The 20,855-nt window shown below is 46.8% G+C and overlaps 1 protein-coding gene across 2 annotated transcripts in view; it reads right to left on the minus strand.

Annotated features, from left to right (window-relative positions):
• TRPC3 (transient receptor potential cation channel subfamily C member 3) overlaps positions 1-2,171 on the minus strand; it is a 63,002-nt gene extending 60,831 nt beyond the window's left edge. The window contains exon 1 of one of the 2 annotated variants that reach the window (XM_006125590.4): positions 1,536-2,171. In XM_006125590.4, coding sequence (XP_006125652.1) covers positions 1,536-1,759 — 224 coding nt within the window. In that variant the 5' untranslated portion in view covers positions 1,760-2,171. Of the gene's footprint in view, positions 1-842; positions 1,516-1,535 lie in introns of those variants that run through there. The other variant, XM_006125592.3, reaches the window with a different exon arrangement.
• Between the last annotated feature and the right edge of the window lie 18,684 nt (positions 2,172-20,855).

The following is a 20,855-nucleotide window of genomic DNA, read 5'->3' on the forward strand; positions in this document are numbered from 1 at the left end:
TACTGACCCTTGGGCCTCCTATCTACCATCTTCCTATCTACCTTCAGGGATATGAGGAGGGTCTGCTACCTTCTGCATGAGAAATAAATTGAAGCATCATCTCATCTGCAGAAGTAGGTTTTGCCCACAAAAGCTATATAAAAATACTATATGTAAGTTAGTCTCTGAGCCCTGGTCCATACAAGGGAGTTATTTCCAAATAACACCTCTTATTTCTAAATAACAAGCAGCGCGTCCACACTACCAAGCCCGTTATTTCAAAATAAGGCACTGGTTAGTTTGAAATAAAAACTCCTGCTTTCCTTGGGGTGCATCTACACTGCACCCGTAGTTTGAAATAAGCTATGCAATTTGATCTACGCAAATTGCATATCTTATTTCGAGTAAATTTTGAAATAGCTTATTTTGAAATTTGGCGCTGTCTACACAGCATTTATTTCGAAATAAATCACTATTCCGAAACGTTCCTTACTCGTGGAATAAAGTTTACAGGGACATCAGAATAATGAGCCTGTTATATTTCAAAAAAATGAGCACGCTCAAAAGATGTGGAATAGCTATTTCGGGATACCAAAGGTACCCCAAAATAGTGCTGCAGTGTAGACATAGCCTTGGGGAATAAGCTTATTCCAAAATAGTTATTTTGGGAGTTATTATTTCGAAATAAGTTATTTCAAAATAATTTCCTAGTGTAGACATGCTCTACGGTGCCACAGGACTACTGGTTGTTTTTTTAAGTTACAGACTAACCTGGCTACACCTCTGAGACTTTTAAACTGAACGACTGTGTTACAATTCCATGCCACCCCACCCCACTCAGCCTAAAGAAAGAAGGCACCTACCTACTGTATTTAGATCCAGACTGCCTCCTTTTCTCTGGGTTTTTTTTTTCTGTCTTGCTTTAAATCCAGATGTAACTCCGGAAATAAAGGGAGGTCTGTTTTCTCTCCAATTCAAAGATACTTTCTAGCTTTCCACTTAATTTCCCAGAAACAGCGATGCTCGCAGACGCCTCTCCAGTGGTCCAGGCACCTGCTCTGAATGTGTAAATGTACCGGCGCAGCATCCTTCCCTTTCCAGCTGTCACATTCACACTCCCTTTCCTAGAGCAGCCAAGCGAACTCCGGGGGGCATTTCGAACCCCATCCTGACAGCTGCCTGGCAAGCATCGCTCGCTCCGTGTAAACTCTCCCGCTCACCCCCGCTCCGCATTGCTCCTCCCCAGCGCGGACTGGCTGCCTTGCAGGTGAATCGGGGCTTTGCCAAGGCGGGATCATCACGCCCAGCATCGCAGCACCCACGGGACGGGCCCGCTCGAGCTGCTCCCCGAGGAGAGGAACAAAGCGGCGGGAGAGGCGAGCTGGGGAATGGGAGGGGGGGGGCATGGTAGGTCCTCCCCAGCCCTCGCGGCTTGTTCACCCGACTGCCTCGGAGGGACAAGCTCTAACTTTGCCGAGCCCCTCCCGCAAATCTCCTCTCCAGTGCAGCGCCTGGCCGGGAGCCACCCCGCACCCCAGCCAGCGCCCGGTACTTACAGGGGGCTGCCCAGGGGCATGGGCGGGTAGTAGCCGTAGGGATCCCGCTGGGTTTTCACTGCGCTCTGCGGCTGCTGCGCGGGCTCCAGCCCCCCATTGACGCCTCTCCAGCCCCGCCGCCGGCGCTGCTGCTCCTCTTCCTCTCCCCCGTCCTCCTCCTCCTCCTGCTGCTGGGGGAAGGTCACTCTCCCCTGCTCCTTACATCTCCTGCCCTTGCCGGACATGCTCCGCTTCGCCTGCCGCGGCCGGCTCGCAGCCTGCGCTGGGGGAGCGAGGCCAGCCCTGGCCAGCCAGCCACAGAGCCGCTGGAAGGGACAAAGCCCGCACCCTCAAAAAAAATCGCCCTTCCCCTCCCTTCTCCTGCCAGGCTGCTGCTTGTCGGGAAGGAGAGACAATGAGCCGCCTGCTCTGGAGAGCGGGGGAGTCGGTCTGAGTGAGGCGCTGAGGAGGAGAAAGGACTCCAGGTCTGCCCCTCTCCTCGCGCTTTTCATCATCACTTTGCTAGGACAGCCTCATCACGCCGAGAGAGAATCGATCCTCCACCAGCCCAGGCAGTGGGGAGAGGAGGGGACGTCCACTCCCTCCGACCTGCACATGAGCGGGCGTGACAGCTTCCCTCTCCCGCCCCGTGTCTCAGAAGGGAGGGAAAGCTGGGGGATTGAAGAGCGGGTCCTTTCTGAAGCAAGGACAGGACAGGCAACTTTGCTAGGGGGCAGCCAAGCATCCCCGGGCAGAAAGGAAGCTCACACTCAGCAGCCTGTGCATGCATTTTGTCAGTGTAAATAGTTTCTCCCCCAGGCACAACTTCTAAGCAGGGTTATTGATGTACAAGACTGTTAACATGGCCATAGTGCTTGAAAGAATATTGAAAAAGACACACGCCCTGTATATATATAGCAGCATGGCCTCCCTGTCATTACCACACACACACACACAAAATCCAAGAAACATATTAAAAAGCAAGCAATTGTCTGACACAATGACAGAAGTCTCAGAGTGCGTCTACACTGCACAGTTATTTTGGGATGCCAGAAGTATCCCAAAATAGCTACCCCACGTCTACATGCGCCGCCCGTTGTTTCAAAATATTTTTCGAAATAGCGGGTGTGCTGTTTCACCATCCCACTAAACCTTGTTGCACGAAGGAGAAGGAATAGCTCGAAATAGTGCGTTATTTCGAAATTTGGCGCTGTGTAGACACGCCAAATTTCAGAATAAGCTATTTTGAAATAGATTCAAAATAAGATACCCAATTTGCATAGCACAAACTGCGTATCTTATTTCGAGTTGAGGGTGCTGTGTAGATGCACCCTCAGGCACCTTTCATTTCTGAGCAGTGTTTTCCTCCCCTCCCCCACCCACCAGACCAGGCAAATTGGTTAAATAAGGAATAGTTTTCAAACTGCAGGCCGGTACCCAGTACCGGATTGTGGAATGTCAGGCACTGGGTCTCATTGCTGCAGAGGGATCAGGTGACCAGTGGGGATGCTAAGGCAGGTTACCTGCCTGTCCTGGCACCCCAGACTGCGCTGCGCCCCAAAAGTGGCTGGCAGCAGGCCTGCCTCCTAGGTGGGATGGGGGAAGAGCACAGAGGGCTCCACACTCCTTTTGGCTGGGAACCTGATGCTGGCTGTTTCTGGGATGCAGCAAGGTCTGCGGTGTCAGAAGAGACAGGAAGCCTGTGTTAGCACGCCTGCTGTACCACTGACCGAGAGCCACTCAAAGTAAGCCCCTTCTGTCTCAGCCCTGATACCCCAAAGCAGGAGCCCCCTTCTACAGCCCAAACTCTCATCCTCAGCCCTACCCCAGAGCCCACACTCATATCAAATTATGTTGGGTGGTGGGCATCAACAATTTTCTTCAACTGGGTCATTAGAAAAAAGTTTGAAAACCACTGAAATAAGGTTCCCTATGCCTGGAAATAAGCATTCAATGTTTTCTCTGGCTTGCCTACGAGAAAAATACAATGACAGTCTTCATTTCCAAATAATTTTAAGTGACAAGTATAAAGCTGAAACCAACGTGAATGTGCAGACGCTTATGCCTCTTACCTGTAACTGAAGCTAATTAGACCCTTTTGTCTAGTGCTCAATCACAAAGATTCTTGTGATGAGGAGAATACAAAATTACTTCTCCTTTTGTTCCTATGAGAGTTTCAGATAATTATATTATGAGGCAAATTATGCCCTGGTAACTGTACAACCCCATTAGAGCCAGTGGAATTGCACTGGGGGGAAACTTAACTTCATCCGTTTTCATAAGCAGCCTGTACAGCAATCTATTTGTTAGTTTATTCGTCACAGTATAGCTATTCTCCCTCTCTCTCCACATTGCACACTGTGACTGTGTGTTTTTCTTGCTTTGAACTTCAAGGCTTAATCTAACCATCATTGCAGAATTGCAATGAGAAAGACTGAAGTCCAGATCCTACTGCCACTGAATATAATGCGAGTTTCACTGTTTTTGTCAGTGGGATCAGAATCCATCCCCAAACACCACTCTCTCCTTAGACAGAGATCTCACTTTTAACAATGGAAGGCACTCACCTCTGCTGGGGCTGAGTCTCATCAACACGCCAAAAGAAGAGGTTTGCAATACCCCACTTCTTTTTTGTTGTTGTTCCACTGCACAAGTTGTTTGCAGTACAAACTGAGATTTTGCTTTGCCTGTTTTCACAGCACATAAGTCTGTATTGTTGCCTATGCAGGAAGAACCCTGAAGAGATGCATAACCTCATCCCAGTTCTGCTAAAATGTTGGCATTTGGAAAATGAATCACTTTGTCAGTTGAATCCATTAAAAAAATATCAGTGGGCCTTTTTCTGCCTATTTACACCATGTCTAACCTGCCTTTGTCTTCAATGGGATTACACAGATTGTAGGGCAGAACCTAGCCCCGGTTTTTAGGTATTTATAAGCACTCATCACCATACTAAGTGCTAATCACAGCAATTTATAATCACATAAGATTATCCATACAAGACAAACATCAAGATGTTAAACCTAATTCTTCTACACTGCACTAGAGCCCAGTCAGCTGATACAATCTGTTGTCATTGACTCCTGCAGAGTCTCATTGACCTAAAAACATAATACTCATTTTGCTCTCTACACTCAGGAAAAACTCCAGTTCTAGTCAGTGGAAGTTTTGTCTGAATAAGGGATACAGGATTAGGCCTTATGCCTCTCCTCTAGAATCTCCTGGGGGGAGAGAGGGGGGGCAAAAGTGAGCACATGGGTTTAAAAACATGGCCTCTTAGGGATTGCATAGTGCAAAGACTCTAAATATCAAATGTATGCTAACAAAAGGAATAATGAAGTTATTTTTGCTTGAGGAAAATCAAGTCACTCTTTTTTTAGATGCTTCAATTGTGGCTTCTCACTAACTTTAATCAGATCCATAGTTGTCTATGCTAGTGAACTTGTTATAGAACCTGGTCCTTGCTATTTTCAGATTCCAAGGCCAGAGAGACCAAAGTGATAAGCTACTGTGACCTCTTGTATAAAATAGAGACCATAGACCTTCCCCAAAACAGTTCCTGGAGCATGTTTTAGAGAAACATCCAGTCTTAATTTAAAAAATGGTAAGTGATGTAGCTCACATGGCTAGCATCCTTTATCATATTCATTGATTTCCCTTCATTATGTTCTGCATTTATTTTATTCAGCAGTAATGCAAGGAACCTACGGGCCTGTATCCTGTAGGGCGTTGGCTTCCACATTTAGCATAAGAGTTGAGGCCTATGAGTTTTGGTCCCGATAAAGAGCCCACAGGAAAAAGAGTATGTATGGGGGGAATTTTGTTGATAAGGACACCAGTCAACTACAGGAACATGAGCGGACACCAGCTTGGACTAGAATAGCCACAGATGACAGATCACAACAATGATAAAGTCCCCAAACTAAGCAAGGGTTGTGTGCAAGAGCACAGTGGGCACTGGGAGTCAGTCCCCAAGTAAGGCAGGGCCAGGAGCAAGAGCACAGTGGAGCAGAGAGGAGGGTGTCATTCCTCAAAGTGAGGCACAGCCAAGGACAAGAACACAATAGAGCAGTGATAAGTCAGTTTGGCTACGTCTAGACTACATGCCTCTGTCACCAGAGGCATGTAGATGAGGCTACCAGGCATAGGAAAATGAAGCGGCGATTTAAATAATCGCCGCTTCATTTAAATTTACATGGCTGCCGCGCTGAGCCGATCAGCTGTTTGTCGGCTCAGCGCGGTAGTCTGGACGCGCGGGTGTCGACATCAAAGGCATTTGTCATTCCAGGAGGCAAACCTGGGTGGTCAACAAATGCCTTTGATGTCGACACCCGTACGTCCAGACTACCGCGCTGAGCCAACAAACAGCTGATCGGCTCAGCGCGGCAGCCATGTAAATTTAAATGAAGCGGCGATTATTTAAATCGCCGCTTCATTTTCCTATGCCTGGTAGCCTCATCTACATGTCTCTGGCGACAGAGGCATGTAGTCTAGACGTAGCCTTCCTGAGCAAGGCAAGGTCCGGGGCAAGCAGCAGTGGGGCAGACAGAATCCCCCTGGGGAGTACCTACCCTCTCTGTCAAAGCCACCGTCTTGTGAGCCAGTTCTCTCTCCCTCCAGCTGAGCTGCAGCTTAACAACCCTCCCGGTTTTGCTGGGACTCTCCCAGAATCCGGCATAATCTCCCAAAGGCTACAGAAACTAACCCAGGAAATGTTAAGCTGCTTACAAGACTGGTGGCACAGTGGGGCTAAAGCAGACTCCCTTTCTGCCCTGGCTCTGAACCACTCCCAGAAGCAGTTGGCATGTCCTACGATTCTGGAAAGGGGAGTGGGGACTCTACACACTGCCTCCACCCTGAGTGCTGACTCTGCAGCTCCCATTGACTGGGAGCTCTAGCCAATGAGAGGTGTGGGGCAGTGCCTATATCAGGAGAAGCATTCAGAATCCCTTGCCCCCTCTCAGGGGCTGCAAGAGGCTAGAGCCTTAGTCTTCCTGCACTGCCATCCAGTCCTGAGCACCTTCTGCCTCCAAACATCCTTCCAGAGCCTGCACCTCACACCTCTTCCTGCACCCCAACCCCTGCCCCAGGCTCAGCCAAGAGCCTCCTCCCTCTCTCCAAATCCCTTGGCCCCAACCCAGAGCCCACACCCATTCCCATTCCCCAAGCCCCAGCCCAATGAAAGTGAATGTGCATGGGGGAGAGAGGGAGGAAGGGGTGAGCAGGGTGGGCCCTCGAAGAAGGGCCTTGGGGAAGGAGTGGGGCAAAAGATGGGGCAAAGGTGTTTGTGTTTGTGTGATTAGACAGTTGGAAACCCTACTGCAGCTCCTCCATGCAGTTCTTCCCACCATCTTGGCAGGGAGGCTGCTTGTTGTTACTCCTGTAACTAGGCTTGTAGTGTCCTGTCAGCACTGCTGGATGCTAGGGATGTTAAAAGTCGGATATTTTAATAATCGTGTAACCAGTAACATTTTTAGCAGTTATATGGTTATTCAGTGCTCCCCGCCCCTGCCAGGTTGGGGCCAGCAGCCAGTGCACTCCCAGCTCCCAGCCCCACTCCTGGGGAGACCCCTGCAACCTCCACACTGCTGCCTCTGATACAGAGGCAGCAGGGCAGGGTGGCAAGCGGTTCCCCTTCATGTACTTCATTTAAATCTTGGACCATAGGGCTGGGACTGAGCCAACCTGCTGATCCGAGTTTTAAATGCAGAGCATACAGGGGTAGGGAGTTGTTGCGATTAACTGGGACTGTTAACCGATAAGCAATCACTAACTGGTTAACTGAGTAGCTGTTAACATCCCTATTGGACGCTGCCAGGATCCTGGAATCTACCAACTCCACTTTTGGACTAGAAAGTCTAATTGAAAACCAGACACCTGGCAACAGGGAAATTGGAATGAGGCAGGGAAGAGAAAGAGGACTGAAGCCTCATCACTTTTACAAGTGGGAGGACTGGTGTCTGCTAGAAATTACGAGATCACACTAAGGAAGAGGTTGGCTGCCTTCTTCAGTACTGATCTGTAATGTTTAGGGGGAAAGTTGTGGGACCTTAGTGGACTTCAGATTGAGTGATAAATGCTGGAGGTTTCATTCTGCCACTTAAAAATATCGTTGGAATTTCTAAACATTATAAATGACAATTTCCTAACTCAAAAAGTGCTTCAGCCACCATGGGGAAATTAGGTCACATTCTAAAAAATAAAGAGGAACTGATCACAGAATTAAAAATGAATGGCAGCTTAGGTACAAGTGATCATGTATGGATCACATTTATACAATACAAGCAGAATAAAGTCCCAGTAATTAATGGCCAGTACCAGGTTTACAATGGTGTCATGGCACTGTTGAAAGGAGCCCACTATGGCTATGTCTACACTGCACTCTAAACACGAAATAAAGTGCTATTTAGAGATATCCCTTAACCCTCATGATTACCGGGATGCCAAAACAGCACGGCCATTATTTCAAAAAACATTTTGAAATAATGGGTGGCTTGTGAAAATGCAGGGGAGCTATTTCAGGATACCTCTGGTATCCTGAAATAACGTTGATGTGTAGACATACCCTATGGTTGCCAGAGGAAGGTTAAGAAGCTCCCTAGAAATGGGAGGAGCCACCAGCATTTGGACTGTGGCCCTGCCCCTACTTTGCCCTCATCGCTATCCCTGCTCAACACCTTCTGTTGCCTTGCTGCTATTCAGCGTCTCCCTGTCTCCCATGTGGCCTCTCTCCTTTAGCTTCACTCACTGCTCATTTGGCCTTCCCTCCATCACTCACTTTTAAGGTATCTTGTGCTTTATCTGTTAGGACATTGATCCACAAGCATTAACCATCATTTTATTTGTGGTTAGTGTCTTGGAAACAGGTAATGCCATTTTTGACAGAATGCTACTGTCACGCCCCCTTCCCTTTTGCCAGTTCAGTCCTTCCTAAATAGATTATAACCATTGATTTTAACATTCCAGTTATGTGAATCATTCCACCAGGTTTCAATAATACCAACTAGATTGAATTTTTGCTCATAAGTGAGCAATTTCAATTTCTCTTGTTTGTTTCCTAGTCTCCTAGCATTGGTGAATAGGCAATTCAAGAATTTCTTCTCTTCATGTCCATTGGTTCCTTGATTAATGTCGATCTCAACATCTCTATTTTCTTATGAGCGCTCAGAGCTTCCCTCTTTTGCCCTCTCCCTTTTGCTATTAGTTTAACCCCCTCCTAACTGATGCAGCCAGCCTGTTCCCCAGTAAGTTGGTCTCTCTTCTACTAAGATGAAGGCCATCCAAACTATATACACCCCCTCAGTGGCAATTTCTGGGGAGAAATACAAGAGGAGCACTGGGCACGTGACCACACCCTCACGTGGCTCCTCCCTGCACTACCACTCCAAGCCCCTGCCTCTGCCCCTGCTCTGTCCCCTTCCCACCTCTTCCCATCCCTGTTTTGTGACCCTTTGTGCCTCTCCCTTATGTTGCCTCCTCCTTCTCCGCATGGAAGTGGAGCTAATGTTCCACAGAATCAAAATCTTCCACCCCACATCTAGCCAGCACTTCACTTCCAGTCATTTATGTAGCCAGCAGTCCAATATTGCCTAATATAAAATACAGAACCTCTACTATTTCCAAGAGAAATTAATATTTTTTTGTATCTAGCTGAGCAAAAATGACAGTGGAAAGCATGGAGCACAGATATTTAATTTATACAGCTATTCCAGGATACTTGGAAACTTATTAACATTTGAATGGCTACAATTTCTAATATGTATTATTGAAAGACTGTTTACTGGCTCAATTGAATTTTACTTGGGTATCTATAGAAAAGTGGTTATGACCAGCTGAAATCAGGCTCCCTAAGGAGTCAAGCCATATGAAAAGTCTCTTGTCATTCTTTAAGCATGGATTCTGTCATAAAGAAACTACTGATAAAGAGCTTTGAGAATAAAGTAAACACACCTAGAAATACACAGGAAGATTCCAGTGACAATAATATTAGGATGAAAATAGTTTGTGAGGAGAAACATGGTTATTAAATTACCTAAAGAATGAGCAATGACTTGATTTTCTTAAAATCAGCATATGTCGCATTTCTAAAAACTGGTACTCTTTGGTCTGCTCTGTGGTCCTGTGGTCCTGCTGGAGTCCAGGAGCCTAATAGCAGAAGAGCCAGTCAAGGCTGGAGGCCCGCCCATAGGGCCAGGGCCAGAGCCCTGAGGCAGCCCCCAGCAGCCTTTCTTCTTCCACAAGGAGTAACATATGACATCTTTTGATAACTAGACTCTTAACTCTCCCCCTATCCTTGAGAATCAATATTTAACTCATATACTCTTGTGTGACGACACAGTCGGGGGTTCCCCTGGTCCTGCAGCTCCGTAGTAGCACGAACAGACTCCACCAGCTGGTAGAATAGAGGGGTTTATTGCTTCTCCAGGATATAGCACAGCATAGATGTAATCTGGTTACAGGAATTAGGGCTAGGATGCCTCAGGCCCCCCTCGAGATGGGGGTGACTGGGCCCCTACAATCCCAGCCCCCTCCTCAGTCTCTCTCCTTCATTGCTCCAGCCCAAGACTGCCCATTCCCCCAGCACACGCTTCCTTTGTTCAGCCTCTTCCCTTAACTTATAGAACTGGTTTTAGCCACTGCCCTGGGGCGGTAAGGCACCCCCTTCTGGGCCGTGCTTACAGCCAGCTGCCAGTGGGTGTCCCCCGCCCACAGCCCAAGCATAGTGACCAACAAGGTACTAACACAAAAACACATTCTTGTTTATATTTAACTCGTATAGGCTTGTTTTTTCGTACAAAACTTCACAGAGAAACAGTGTCTAATAGCACTACCCTTAGCCATTACAAACTTCCATAAGTGAAAATGCAGGTCCATAGTGTTTCTTTTTAATAAAAGTGAGAAGGAATGTGGACGCCTGCCAAGATGCACCTATCTCAATTCCTACCCCCACTGAACAACTTCAACAACCAGGCTAGATGGTACGGAATTCCCCTTCTCATACTGCAGAATCGCAAAAGAGCCATTCAGCTACCATTACTGCAGCTTCAGAGCTGGTGTAATCTTTGCATCCTCTCCCTACCCTATGTAACCCATCTCTGGGAAAATCCATCCACATAGCCGTGGTTCCATTTTCCCTGCTCCTCCAGTAAACTTTCCAGTGTACAGTAGTATACTAGGAGCCTCAGGACAGCTTGGCTCAATAGTACACAGAGAAGAGACATCTTCTTTGTGGGCTTCTCCAATTTTCCTTGTTGGGAGCAGCAGACCGGTAGGTGAAGTGCAGAGGTGTGACGGGGCAAGACAGCCCTGCATTGAACCTGCAGGGCCCAGCCAGCATTACCTGGCTGCAGAGGCCCCTCCCCCACAGTCCTACAGAGCATGCCCGGGCTGTAGCTCCACTATAAAAGCCTGGGGAAGGACTCAGTCTGGGGAGACAGCAGGAGGAGAAGGACCTGTGAAGGGGGCTCCTGCACAGCTGTTGCCAGAGACTCCAGGAGAAGCTGGAGGGCATGGAGGCGAGCTGGTGCGACCCAGGGACTGCCTGCCGAGGAGATGCTGGCCCAGAGGTCACAGCAAGCTGGGCGAGTTCAGGGGAAGGAACCCCAGGGAACCAGGTAGGAAGTGGCCTAGGGTAGGAGCGGGAGCTGCCTCTCCTGCCCAGAGAACCTTGGTGTGTTTTGGCCAGATTGCCCCGCTACCCAGTCACTCACAGGGCTCTGGGCCAGGACCTGGTGGAGTAGGGTGGGTCTGGGTCCCCCTACCTGGGGTGTGTCCCTGCTAAAACCCTGAACTGTGTTATGGACTCAGGCTGGAAGGCCTTGGCCTTGTCGTAAAGGGCCATCCTTAACAGTGTTGTGTACTCAGGCGAGAGGGCCTTGGACTTAAGAGGGCAGGCAGGAGGGGCCTGCCACAAGAGGGTAATTCAATATGAATTCTTGCTGGTTAGGCTGATTGGCCCTCAACTTCAACTGTTTCTCAGCTATGTAATAATGAAATGTTATGTAACTAAACATGGCACCCTACAAGATTATATGTAATCATGTCTAGTATCAATAAAAATTATCTTAAATGTCTGAAGGAAAATAGCTATTTAATTACTAACAATAATAATTGTATTGCTATTGTTTGTATGCAATTTATTGTACCATGAGAGCTTTTGATAGTTATGCTTGTGAAAGTCTTATCAGAAAAATTGGAAATCCTCAGTTTCCCTCACAATTTGTGAAGTTTTACTTATTGGTTTATTGATGCCACAAATTATTGGGGCGGACAATAGGAGGGAATAAGTTATCCAGACGAACCTTAGTGGCTTTTATGTCATTCCTTGGCAATTTGCGTACCTTTCTCCGATTCTTTCATCGGAAGAGGCTTTTCTGAAATTTGGCCCGTGTACACTGGGCCAAATTTTGGAAAAACCTCCTCTTTGGGAAGAGCCCTTCTTCCTCGTGAAATGAGATTTAAAGGACTTCTGAAAGAGCACATCTGCTCTTCCAAAAAAATTTCAGAAGAGCAGATGCATTTTCAGAACAAAGCAGAAAAACTCTAGTGTAGACATAGCCCTTATGAAGCTAAGTTCAAATTAGTGGCATTTTTTGAGGAGTAACATTAGTTCGAACCAAGGGGTTTGGTTCGAATTAACGTGTCCCGGCGCGCACTTCCTGGTTCGAATCAGCTGTTGAGCGGAGTAACATGCTGGTGAGATCATGCTAATGAAGCGCAGGATATTTAAATCCCTACTTCATTAGCAATTTCGGTCGCCTAGCTCAAACTAGGGAGCAAGTGTAGACGTACCCTTAGAGTTACTATGGTGTGGTGTATAGTTGCTGGTAAGAATTTGCTTCAGGTTGGTGGGTTGTCTGTGGGCAAGGACTGGCCTACCTTCCAACGTATGTGAGAGTGAGGGATCATTGTCCAGGATGGGTTGTAGATCACTGATGCTTTGGAGAGGTTTTAGCTGGAGACTGTAGGTGATGGCCAGTGGTGTTCTGTTATTTTCTTTGTTGGGCCTGTCTTGCAGCAGGAGGCTTCTGGGTGCACATCAGGCTCTGTCAATCTGTTTCCTCACTTCCTCAGGTGGGTATTGTAGTTTCAAGAATGCTTGGTGTAGATATTGTAGGTGTTTGTCTCTGTCTGAAGGGTTGTACCTTAGTCTTGGCTGGGATACTGTTCCTGACAGCTCTAACTAATATAAACTATATGATGATAATCAGGGCTTGACAAATGGTGGCAAAAGCTGCTCGCCAGCCCTGCACTGTGCATGCACAAGAGCCGCATTGCGCATGTGGACGCCGCCTGTAAACGGGGCGCTCTTCTATAGTTTGTCGAGCCCTGACGATAATATAAACTAATGTTATAGTTTAAACTACATGAAAAGTAAACAATTTTTTATTTGAATCTATGATTCTATGCACCTTGTGTAGTCAGTAAGCTCTGTGCAAAGTGAGTGGGTATAAAATATTACCAAACTACCAGAGGAAAATCAGACTCTTAGCGATGGGTTTTGAGGTTGTATTATGTGATCTCAGTGGCTACGGTAGCATCATGCTGACGAAGATACTAGCTATATTTTGAGAAGTCTGCATAATGGTGGATCCAGGAAAAAATGGATCACTGCCGTTTTCTCCTGAAAAACATTACAAGTATATGTAGGTCTAGACATTTGCAGGTGCCTCACTAGGTGCATGTGCATACAAATCCAATGTCTGTGCATAGTCTTTGTACAAGTCACCAGTGTCCATATCATACACACGAAGTCTTATTCTTCCCCTCTTACATAAGTCAGTCGAAGGATTACTAGAATAAAGGCTGCAGGATCATTTTATTATACATTTCTGTGCTGGCTGCACATATTTTATAAACTATAAAATATCAGTTAAGCATAGTGTCATATTGCAGTGTCATATTAAGTATCATATTGCAGTTATTCAGGAGGCAGTCGGGATTTACTGCCGAGGTGTCCTCGCTGGTGTCTGGCTCCGTTGATGATGATGATGATGACCAGAAGGCTGCTTCCGTGTGTGCTCAGTGATGTGGGCCGTGTTGACTTGTGCACTTAGTCTCCACAGCAGACCCCAAGAGAGCCCCCAAAGACCACAAACCAGATAAGGATCAAAGGTGCCAGGCCGGGTTTATTGTTAAGCAAAGTACAATAATAGTTGTCAGTAGATGCTACTGAACCACTATGCATATGTACCCCATAGCAATGGAATGACTCAGTCAGTGGGAAATTTCCACTGCCCCCTAGGTCATCCAAAGACTGTCCCCCCCTCCCCCCCCCCCAGACACCACTTTATATGCAGGTACAAACAAATCACACATCACTGCTGATGTATCAGGTTACCACCCTCTGACGCTACTTAGATACCACCCATCACCCTGTACCTTGTGGTTTGATTAGATCATCTCTATCCATCATGTTGTCATTTCAGACCCTTTTTTGAACCTGCATCTGTATCTGTGAGGAGTGGGTACCAAGGTCATTTTTAACGAGCTGGTGGTATCATGTGCTTTCCACTTATGACCAGTACCAATTATTGTTCTGCAGTTGATACCTAGCAGCAATTAGTGTTTTTCACTCTCAGCCCTGTTCGTGCCAAGTTCTGTGGGCTGGGGCCTGCCTCTTGCTCACAGCTTAGCTTTGCTTTATGTTAGCCATATTTTGTCCATTGTTAGCTAGGCCTCAGACCTCACACCAGGCCTGTGCTGCATGGGCTTATGTTTTAGGCCTTCATCTTACTACACATATATTTTGCTTTTCTATCTATATGTAACTCAGAATACAAGGTTTCTCAAGGCAGGACTTTCATCACTAAAATAATATATTATTAGGCCAGGTCTACACTGGTGGAGAAAATCAATGCAAGAAATGCAACTCCAGCTATGTGAATTGCATAGCTGGAGTAGGCACAGCTTGGACTGATTTTCTGGCATGACCCCATAGTAGGAGGTCAACAGAAGAAATGCTCTCATTAACTTCCCTTACTCTTTGCAACAGTGAGGAGTATTGGTGCTGATGGGGGTGCCCTCAGTGTTCGATTTAGCAGGTCCTTACTAGACCCACTAAATCGAACCCCGGAGGATCAATTGCCAGAACGTCAATCCTCCAGCAAATGGAGATGTGGCCTCTGTTAATAGTCACTGCAGATGCAACCACTCGGCCCATACTGTGGCCATAGAGAAATAGGCAACTCCCTAATGAATAAGTTTCTGTCAAAAAATTAAAAAGTTGAAATAATTATTTTTTTTCTCTTACTGGCAGTGCTGCAAATAAGAATGAATAAATGGAGTGTATCTGTAATAAAACATTTGAGTTACTATATAAAGATATTCAGAAATTTAATTTATATTTTAAATTTTTGATTGAGTTTACTGAAAAAGTATAAGGATAATATATACCATCAGTAAACAGCAAGCATTATGTAACTTCGTGGACAATACAAGTTCAAAAAAATTATCTAAGATCACAACCTAAAGGTTACAAACAATCTGGAAAGTTCTGAAAGTTACATGGAATATAATGTTTAATCACAACTATCCTACCGTTCCCAATTTAAATGAACAGAATAAATATTTAGTGTGCTTTGGTCTGACCTAACATTCAGAAAGAATGAAAATGTTCTGATCACTGTTGTAAGACTAGCATTTAGAAAGTTTACTGGTTCTGTAGATTTTTTTGTTCTCATCCACCAACTTTTTCCTAGACCAGTGTTTCTCAAAATGGTCTGCGAAACTACTTTAAGAAACCTGTTAACTGGCCATGCCAGTTCGTTTACATACCAGTGCCGTGGCCATGGAGCCTTGTGGCTCCTATTGGCTCTGTTTCGCAGAGGCCCAGCCCATGCTGCTTCCCGTGGCTCCTTTTGCCTGCAAACAACAAACTGGAACCAATAGGAGCTGCGAGAGACTGTGGCTGCAGCGCCAGTAAATAAACAAACTGGTGCAGACAGTTAACAGGTTTCTCAAAGTGGTTTCATGGATCACTTTGGGAAACACTGTCCTAGACTTTGAAGGTTGTTAAGCAGTTTATAGTAAAATGTATGAAATATAGGTACAGGCTGAACCATTCTAGTCCAGCACTCTGGTTCAGCAACACCAGAATCCAGCGTGATTTTAGTTAGCTGGATGTCCATTTATCAGAGGTGTGGCATTTCCCGCAGTCCCATCATGTTTATTTACAGCCACCAGTCTTGGTTCTCAGTGTTCTCTGCTGTTATTTAGCTCTGATTTACCCTGAAATATCTTCTAAGAGCCCAATAAACAATGGAAGTGTTGGTAATGCTGCTAAACGATATTGATCTCCTTTGATCTAGCAAATTCTCTATTTCAGCACCAGTCAGGTCCCAGGGGTGCGAGACTACAGGTTCAACCTGGATAGCTGTATTGGTCCCTGCATATTAGAGATGAGGTGGATAAAGTAACGTTATCTGTTGGTGAGAGAGAGAAGCTTTCAAGCCACGTGGAAGCTGGTCTCATAAAATATATTACTTCACCCAACTTATCTATCGTAAAGTGTCATTTTTAATGAGCTAGTGATATCATGTGCTTTCCACTTATGACCAGTACCAATTATTGTTCTGCAGTTGATACCTAGCAGCAATTAGTGTGTTGCACTCTGCCACATATAAAGCTAAATCTTTGTCCATTAACAATGTTGGGTACACAATATGAGGCAAACAATACTTTAGGAGACATAATCAGTAGGGGCTTAATCCTTGAAGGAACTACTAAACTTACTTAAAGCACATTCATTGTTGCAATAACTTCAATTAGGCTTCTCCTGTGCTTAAAGTAAAGCATCTGCTTAGGGGATTTCCTGTATCTAGGTTATGGGTGGTGAATGAAGGTAGGATTGGGGGAGGCTGGGTTGCATGCACCCCCAGCCTCCCTGGCCCCGGAGCATGGGGAGGGCAGGTGCTGGGGGGCAGCAACACTCCAGTACACGTACAGTAGGCATCCTGGGATGGAGAATAGGAAAGGTCAGGCTGGCAGTTTGGGAAGTCAATGCCTTCCCCCACCTATGATACCCGCCACCCCTGATCTAGGGTAGAGTGTTCAGTACCTTGCAGAACTGAGCCCTGGAAGAATAAAAAGGCAACAAAGGCATGTACATATCCTGTCACATTAGTTTTTGTGATTGATCATTATCCCAATTCCTGTATAAAACTCAGAGATTATTACAGTGAAAAAGCCTTGCTCTGGGAACACTACAGTTATATTTCTAGTTTTACCAGATCTAAATGCTGATGAAAGGCAGTAGATTGACAGCACAAATACAGCAGATCACATGAATATGCAGTAGCAGTGCCCTCCACATTCTGTCCTGCCAATACACCGTAGCCTTGATGTACAGCAAGAACATCTAGTTATGTTTGATGGATCCACTAAACAGGGTTTTACAACTCTCAGGGGCCCCTTCATAGCTTTTCCCTTTCCCTAGCCAGAGGAAAGTGTCCAGAACGAGGAAGTGGCCAGGCTGTCTCTGTGGAGTAGAGGCTACATGTCCGTCAGGCAAGGAAGGAGCTGCAGAGAAACTGGATGCAGAAAGAATTCCCTAGGAACTGTACACGGAGCAATGTTTGGAGCATTAGAGATGTGTACAGATCCATGCAGGATCAGCTAAGCAGCAAGCCAGTGCATAAGGGCTCCAGTGAGACATACTAATTGTTCCTGGATTAGAAGTCCACCAGCTTCTATTTCCTTGCATAGAGACTGAACCGAAAAGGACACTTCCCAGGCCTAGCCTAAAGAGCCATAACTCGAGCCTGGACTCCTTTAGGGACCTAAAAGTTTACCGCTGTTGCTCACTTTGAATTGTAACTGTTAAGTCTCTATGCCAAGTGTACCTGAAACTTTCCTTTTTGTGCCAGCCCTTGAAAAACTCCCTTTCACTGAAACCATTCAGACATGTGGCTATTGGGCCTGCAAGGCCCAGCAGCTGCTGAAGTACTTGGGGACTGTCTCCAAGCCATTGTACACTACTGGTACCCAGACCTGCACACAAGGGGTGGGGTAGGGCCAGAGAAAGGAGGCAATTGCCATTGGGCCTAATGAATAAAAAAGGCCCAGAACTCCCAGCTGCCACCATTATCACAGGAGCAGCGGTGGCTGGAGCCCCGGCTCCTTTATATCACCACTGGAGTGCCATGCAGCACACTCTCGGTAGCTCTCAGGGCTGGTGAGGGGTCCAGCATGCCCCACTCTAGGTGGCACTGAGGACTGGTTGACCCCCAGCTCCACCCCTTCTGCCCAAGGCCCTGCATCTTCCTGGAATGTGGAGGCACCCCCCCCCCCCCCCATTACCCAGAGGCCCGGCAAGTCTGTTGACCCTCCTGTTAGCACCTGAAGTGTTTGGTGTATTTCATTACCCAAGTAGCCTCAATATTTACATATGACTAGGTAATTATCTTTCAGTGTCCATACTGGGGAGATCTTCCAAAGGCAGAAAGGTTCCTAACTCCCTCTATACATCAAGGGCAATGCCCAATTCCCATTTACACCTTGAAAATCATTCTCTTATGTCTTTAACCTAGTCTGCATTGTTAGCAATGGTGCCAGCTGGGCTGGCATGAGTAGGGTTACCTGATTTCAAAAAAATACCAGACACATTTAGTCTCAGCGGGGGGTGGGAACTGGGAAGAGGTGGGGGGAGCGGGGCTGGCTGGGAGGGAACCAGCTGGTGGGCAATGGGACTGGCAGGGAGTGGGTCAGGGGGAGCGGGGCTGGCCAGGGGGGAACTGGCTGGCAGGGAGCGGGTCTGGCTGGGAGAGGACTGGGGGAGCGGTGGGGTGGGGAACTGGCCAGTAGGGAGCAGGGCTTGCCCGGGCGCATGCAGATCCTGGGGTGCTGCCCGTCCTGCACACGGTCCTGGCAGGGCACACAGGCAAGTCCGGCCCTGGGGATTCCATCCCGCCCTGGCCCTGCCCCCGCTCCCACCTCCCTCCTCTCTACTGTAGTGTGAGCACGTCTACCAGCGAGGCAGTACGCAACTATGTACTGATACTCATGATTGTAACCGGGTAGTCTGCTAGGGGTGTCCTGGGGGCACCCCAGGTCCTGGGTCGCTGCCCCAACTCTTCCCTGCTCCTGGCTTCTACTCCGCCATCCCCACGGCTGCTTCCAGCTGCCCCCAGTCCGCTGCGCGGCTGCTCCGGGTCGTTGGTCTCCCAAGCACCGCTGCCACCACCACTGCGGTGCTCTCCGTCGTCTCCCTCCGTGCCGTGCCAGCCGCCCGCGTCAGTCGACTCTCCTCCGAGTCCTCTCCTGGTGGCGTCCCCAGCTGATGCCTCGGCCGATGCTGTGGAGGAGGCTGAGAGCAGAATCCCCCTGGCTCTCTACTCGCCTCTCCCCGTCCTGCGTCTCCCTCCCTCTTTTTAAACTCCCCGCCCGGCGTTCCTCCGGCCCCCGCCCTTCCTGGGGCCGCGCCCGGCCTCCCGGGTCCTAAAACCTGCCCGTTGGTCCCCGGGCTGGAGTGCACCTGTGCGCCAGCCGTGCCGGCTTCCCCTGCCTCCGCTGCCTGCCCTGCTGCGCGGCGCCGGCCTCCCGGTGCCAGCTGACACTCTGCGTGGGGCGCGGAGCCGCGGATCCCGCGTCCACAAGTGCGGGGGTGAGTTCCCCCGTCACAATGATAATAATGAAATGTAATTAATTAGAAAATACCGGACATTTATACTCAACACCAGATACCTGGCAACCTTAGGCATGAGCATCCCTCCATCCATGAACCTATAGGAACGGAACTAAAACAAAATCAGCTCATTTCAGACAGACCACCAAACCACTGACAGCAATAGCTTTTGGTCACTGCTGACCTGAGTCAACCAGAAACCTCCAGCTGAAAGGCTGCATATTCTGTTCCTAACCGATTGAACCACCCACTCTGTTCCACAGCCAAACACCTTAGGAAGCAGCACACTGAATTACAAATGGGATTCAGGGTCATGATAGATGAATAGAGTGCAGAGCAGATAAGATTTTAGTAAATTAGCAGTGATTTTTGACCAGTGCAAATGATTAAGTCTGAATAAATTTGTAGACAGTTCAATCACTCTAACAGGGAGATGAGAAGCTGAGTTGCTTGCAGGGTCAGGACATGATAGATCGTACATAATAAATAGCGAAACCGGTTACATAACCCTGTAAACCAATCCACAGTGAGTATTTCCAGACAACTATTTTTCCTGTCTTATTGCACACTGCAATCATAATCTATTTTAATTTATGGACACATTCCCAAAAAGCACTCTGGGCACCTTAAAGGAATTAAATTAAAAACACAGCTAAACAATACAAGCAAGTATGTCCAACAAACATGTCCTGGAGAGAGAGAATCTATTCTGCTGATCCTAAGCATGCAAAGTTAGCCTTGGGTATAGTTGGTGATTTTTAACAGATTACATATTTGCATTAGTAATGCAGCACTTCGTTGTTAAATTCCTTCAGAACTCATAGACAGGGAGCAGCTGGTCTTTGTTACAATTAAAAGTATCATATGTTCTCTTGGGGGAAGAGTGATACCCGAAGTATACATCACCTAATTTTTATAAATAATATATTTTGCTCCTGGATAGGTGATGGACTGTTTGTGAAATGATTCGACCTAGAGGCTAATTTGTTGTTTTATGCTTGCTCCCTTGAGTCAATATGGATGGTTGAAAGAGGTGGGATCTTGGAAGCCTTGTGCCGCTATATATCCTCATGGCTGCATTTTTGAACTTCACATAATGCTTACGCGAAAGAAGCATTTAGGGTGTAATTACCACAGGAAGTAATCTGTGGTGGTTGCTAATCCCTGTATTTTTATCACTCCTCTAAGAAAGTTGACTGTAGGTCTTGGGTGTAATTTCTGCAGTAGACTCAATTTGATTTTTGTCCACCATTTCAAGCACAATTTATTGTGATATCGATTATGTCATCTAAGACATTGTGTTTTGTTCATAAGTTCTTCTAAGATACAGTTTTATATTCTTTTCTACAAGTTTTAATGTTTTATGTTTCCTACATGTTTAATTTAATGTTAATTAATGAACAATGTGCTTTGATAATTAAATCACAATATCTGTGTTTTGTACTGATCTGTTAAATGTGGTCTTTTCCCCCCCCCAAGAACTACAGGAAATGTATATGGATATTCAGTTGCTCTTAGCCCCAATAGGTAGGCCTCTTGCAGTGGTTTACCTAGGATTTCTGAAATAAAATATACTCCAAAGCAGATGGCTTGTCAAATGGACAGAGACACTATTAATAGATGAAGAGAGACAGGCATCTTCATATCAAACTCTAATGCTAAAATTCTTGATTTTTTAAAAAAAAGTCTCTTGCCATCAATCAAGCTAAACTTGAAAA

Source organism: Pelodiscus sinensis, chromosome 5 (genome assembly GCF_049634645.1).
Source record: "Pelodiscus sinensis isolate JC-2024 chromosome 5, ASM4963464v1, whole genome shotgun sequence".
NCBI lineage: Eukaryota > Metazoa > Chordata > Testudines > Trionychidae > Pelodiscus > Pelodiscus sinensis.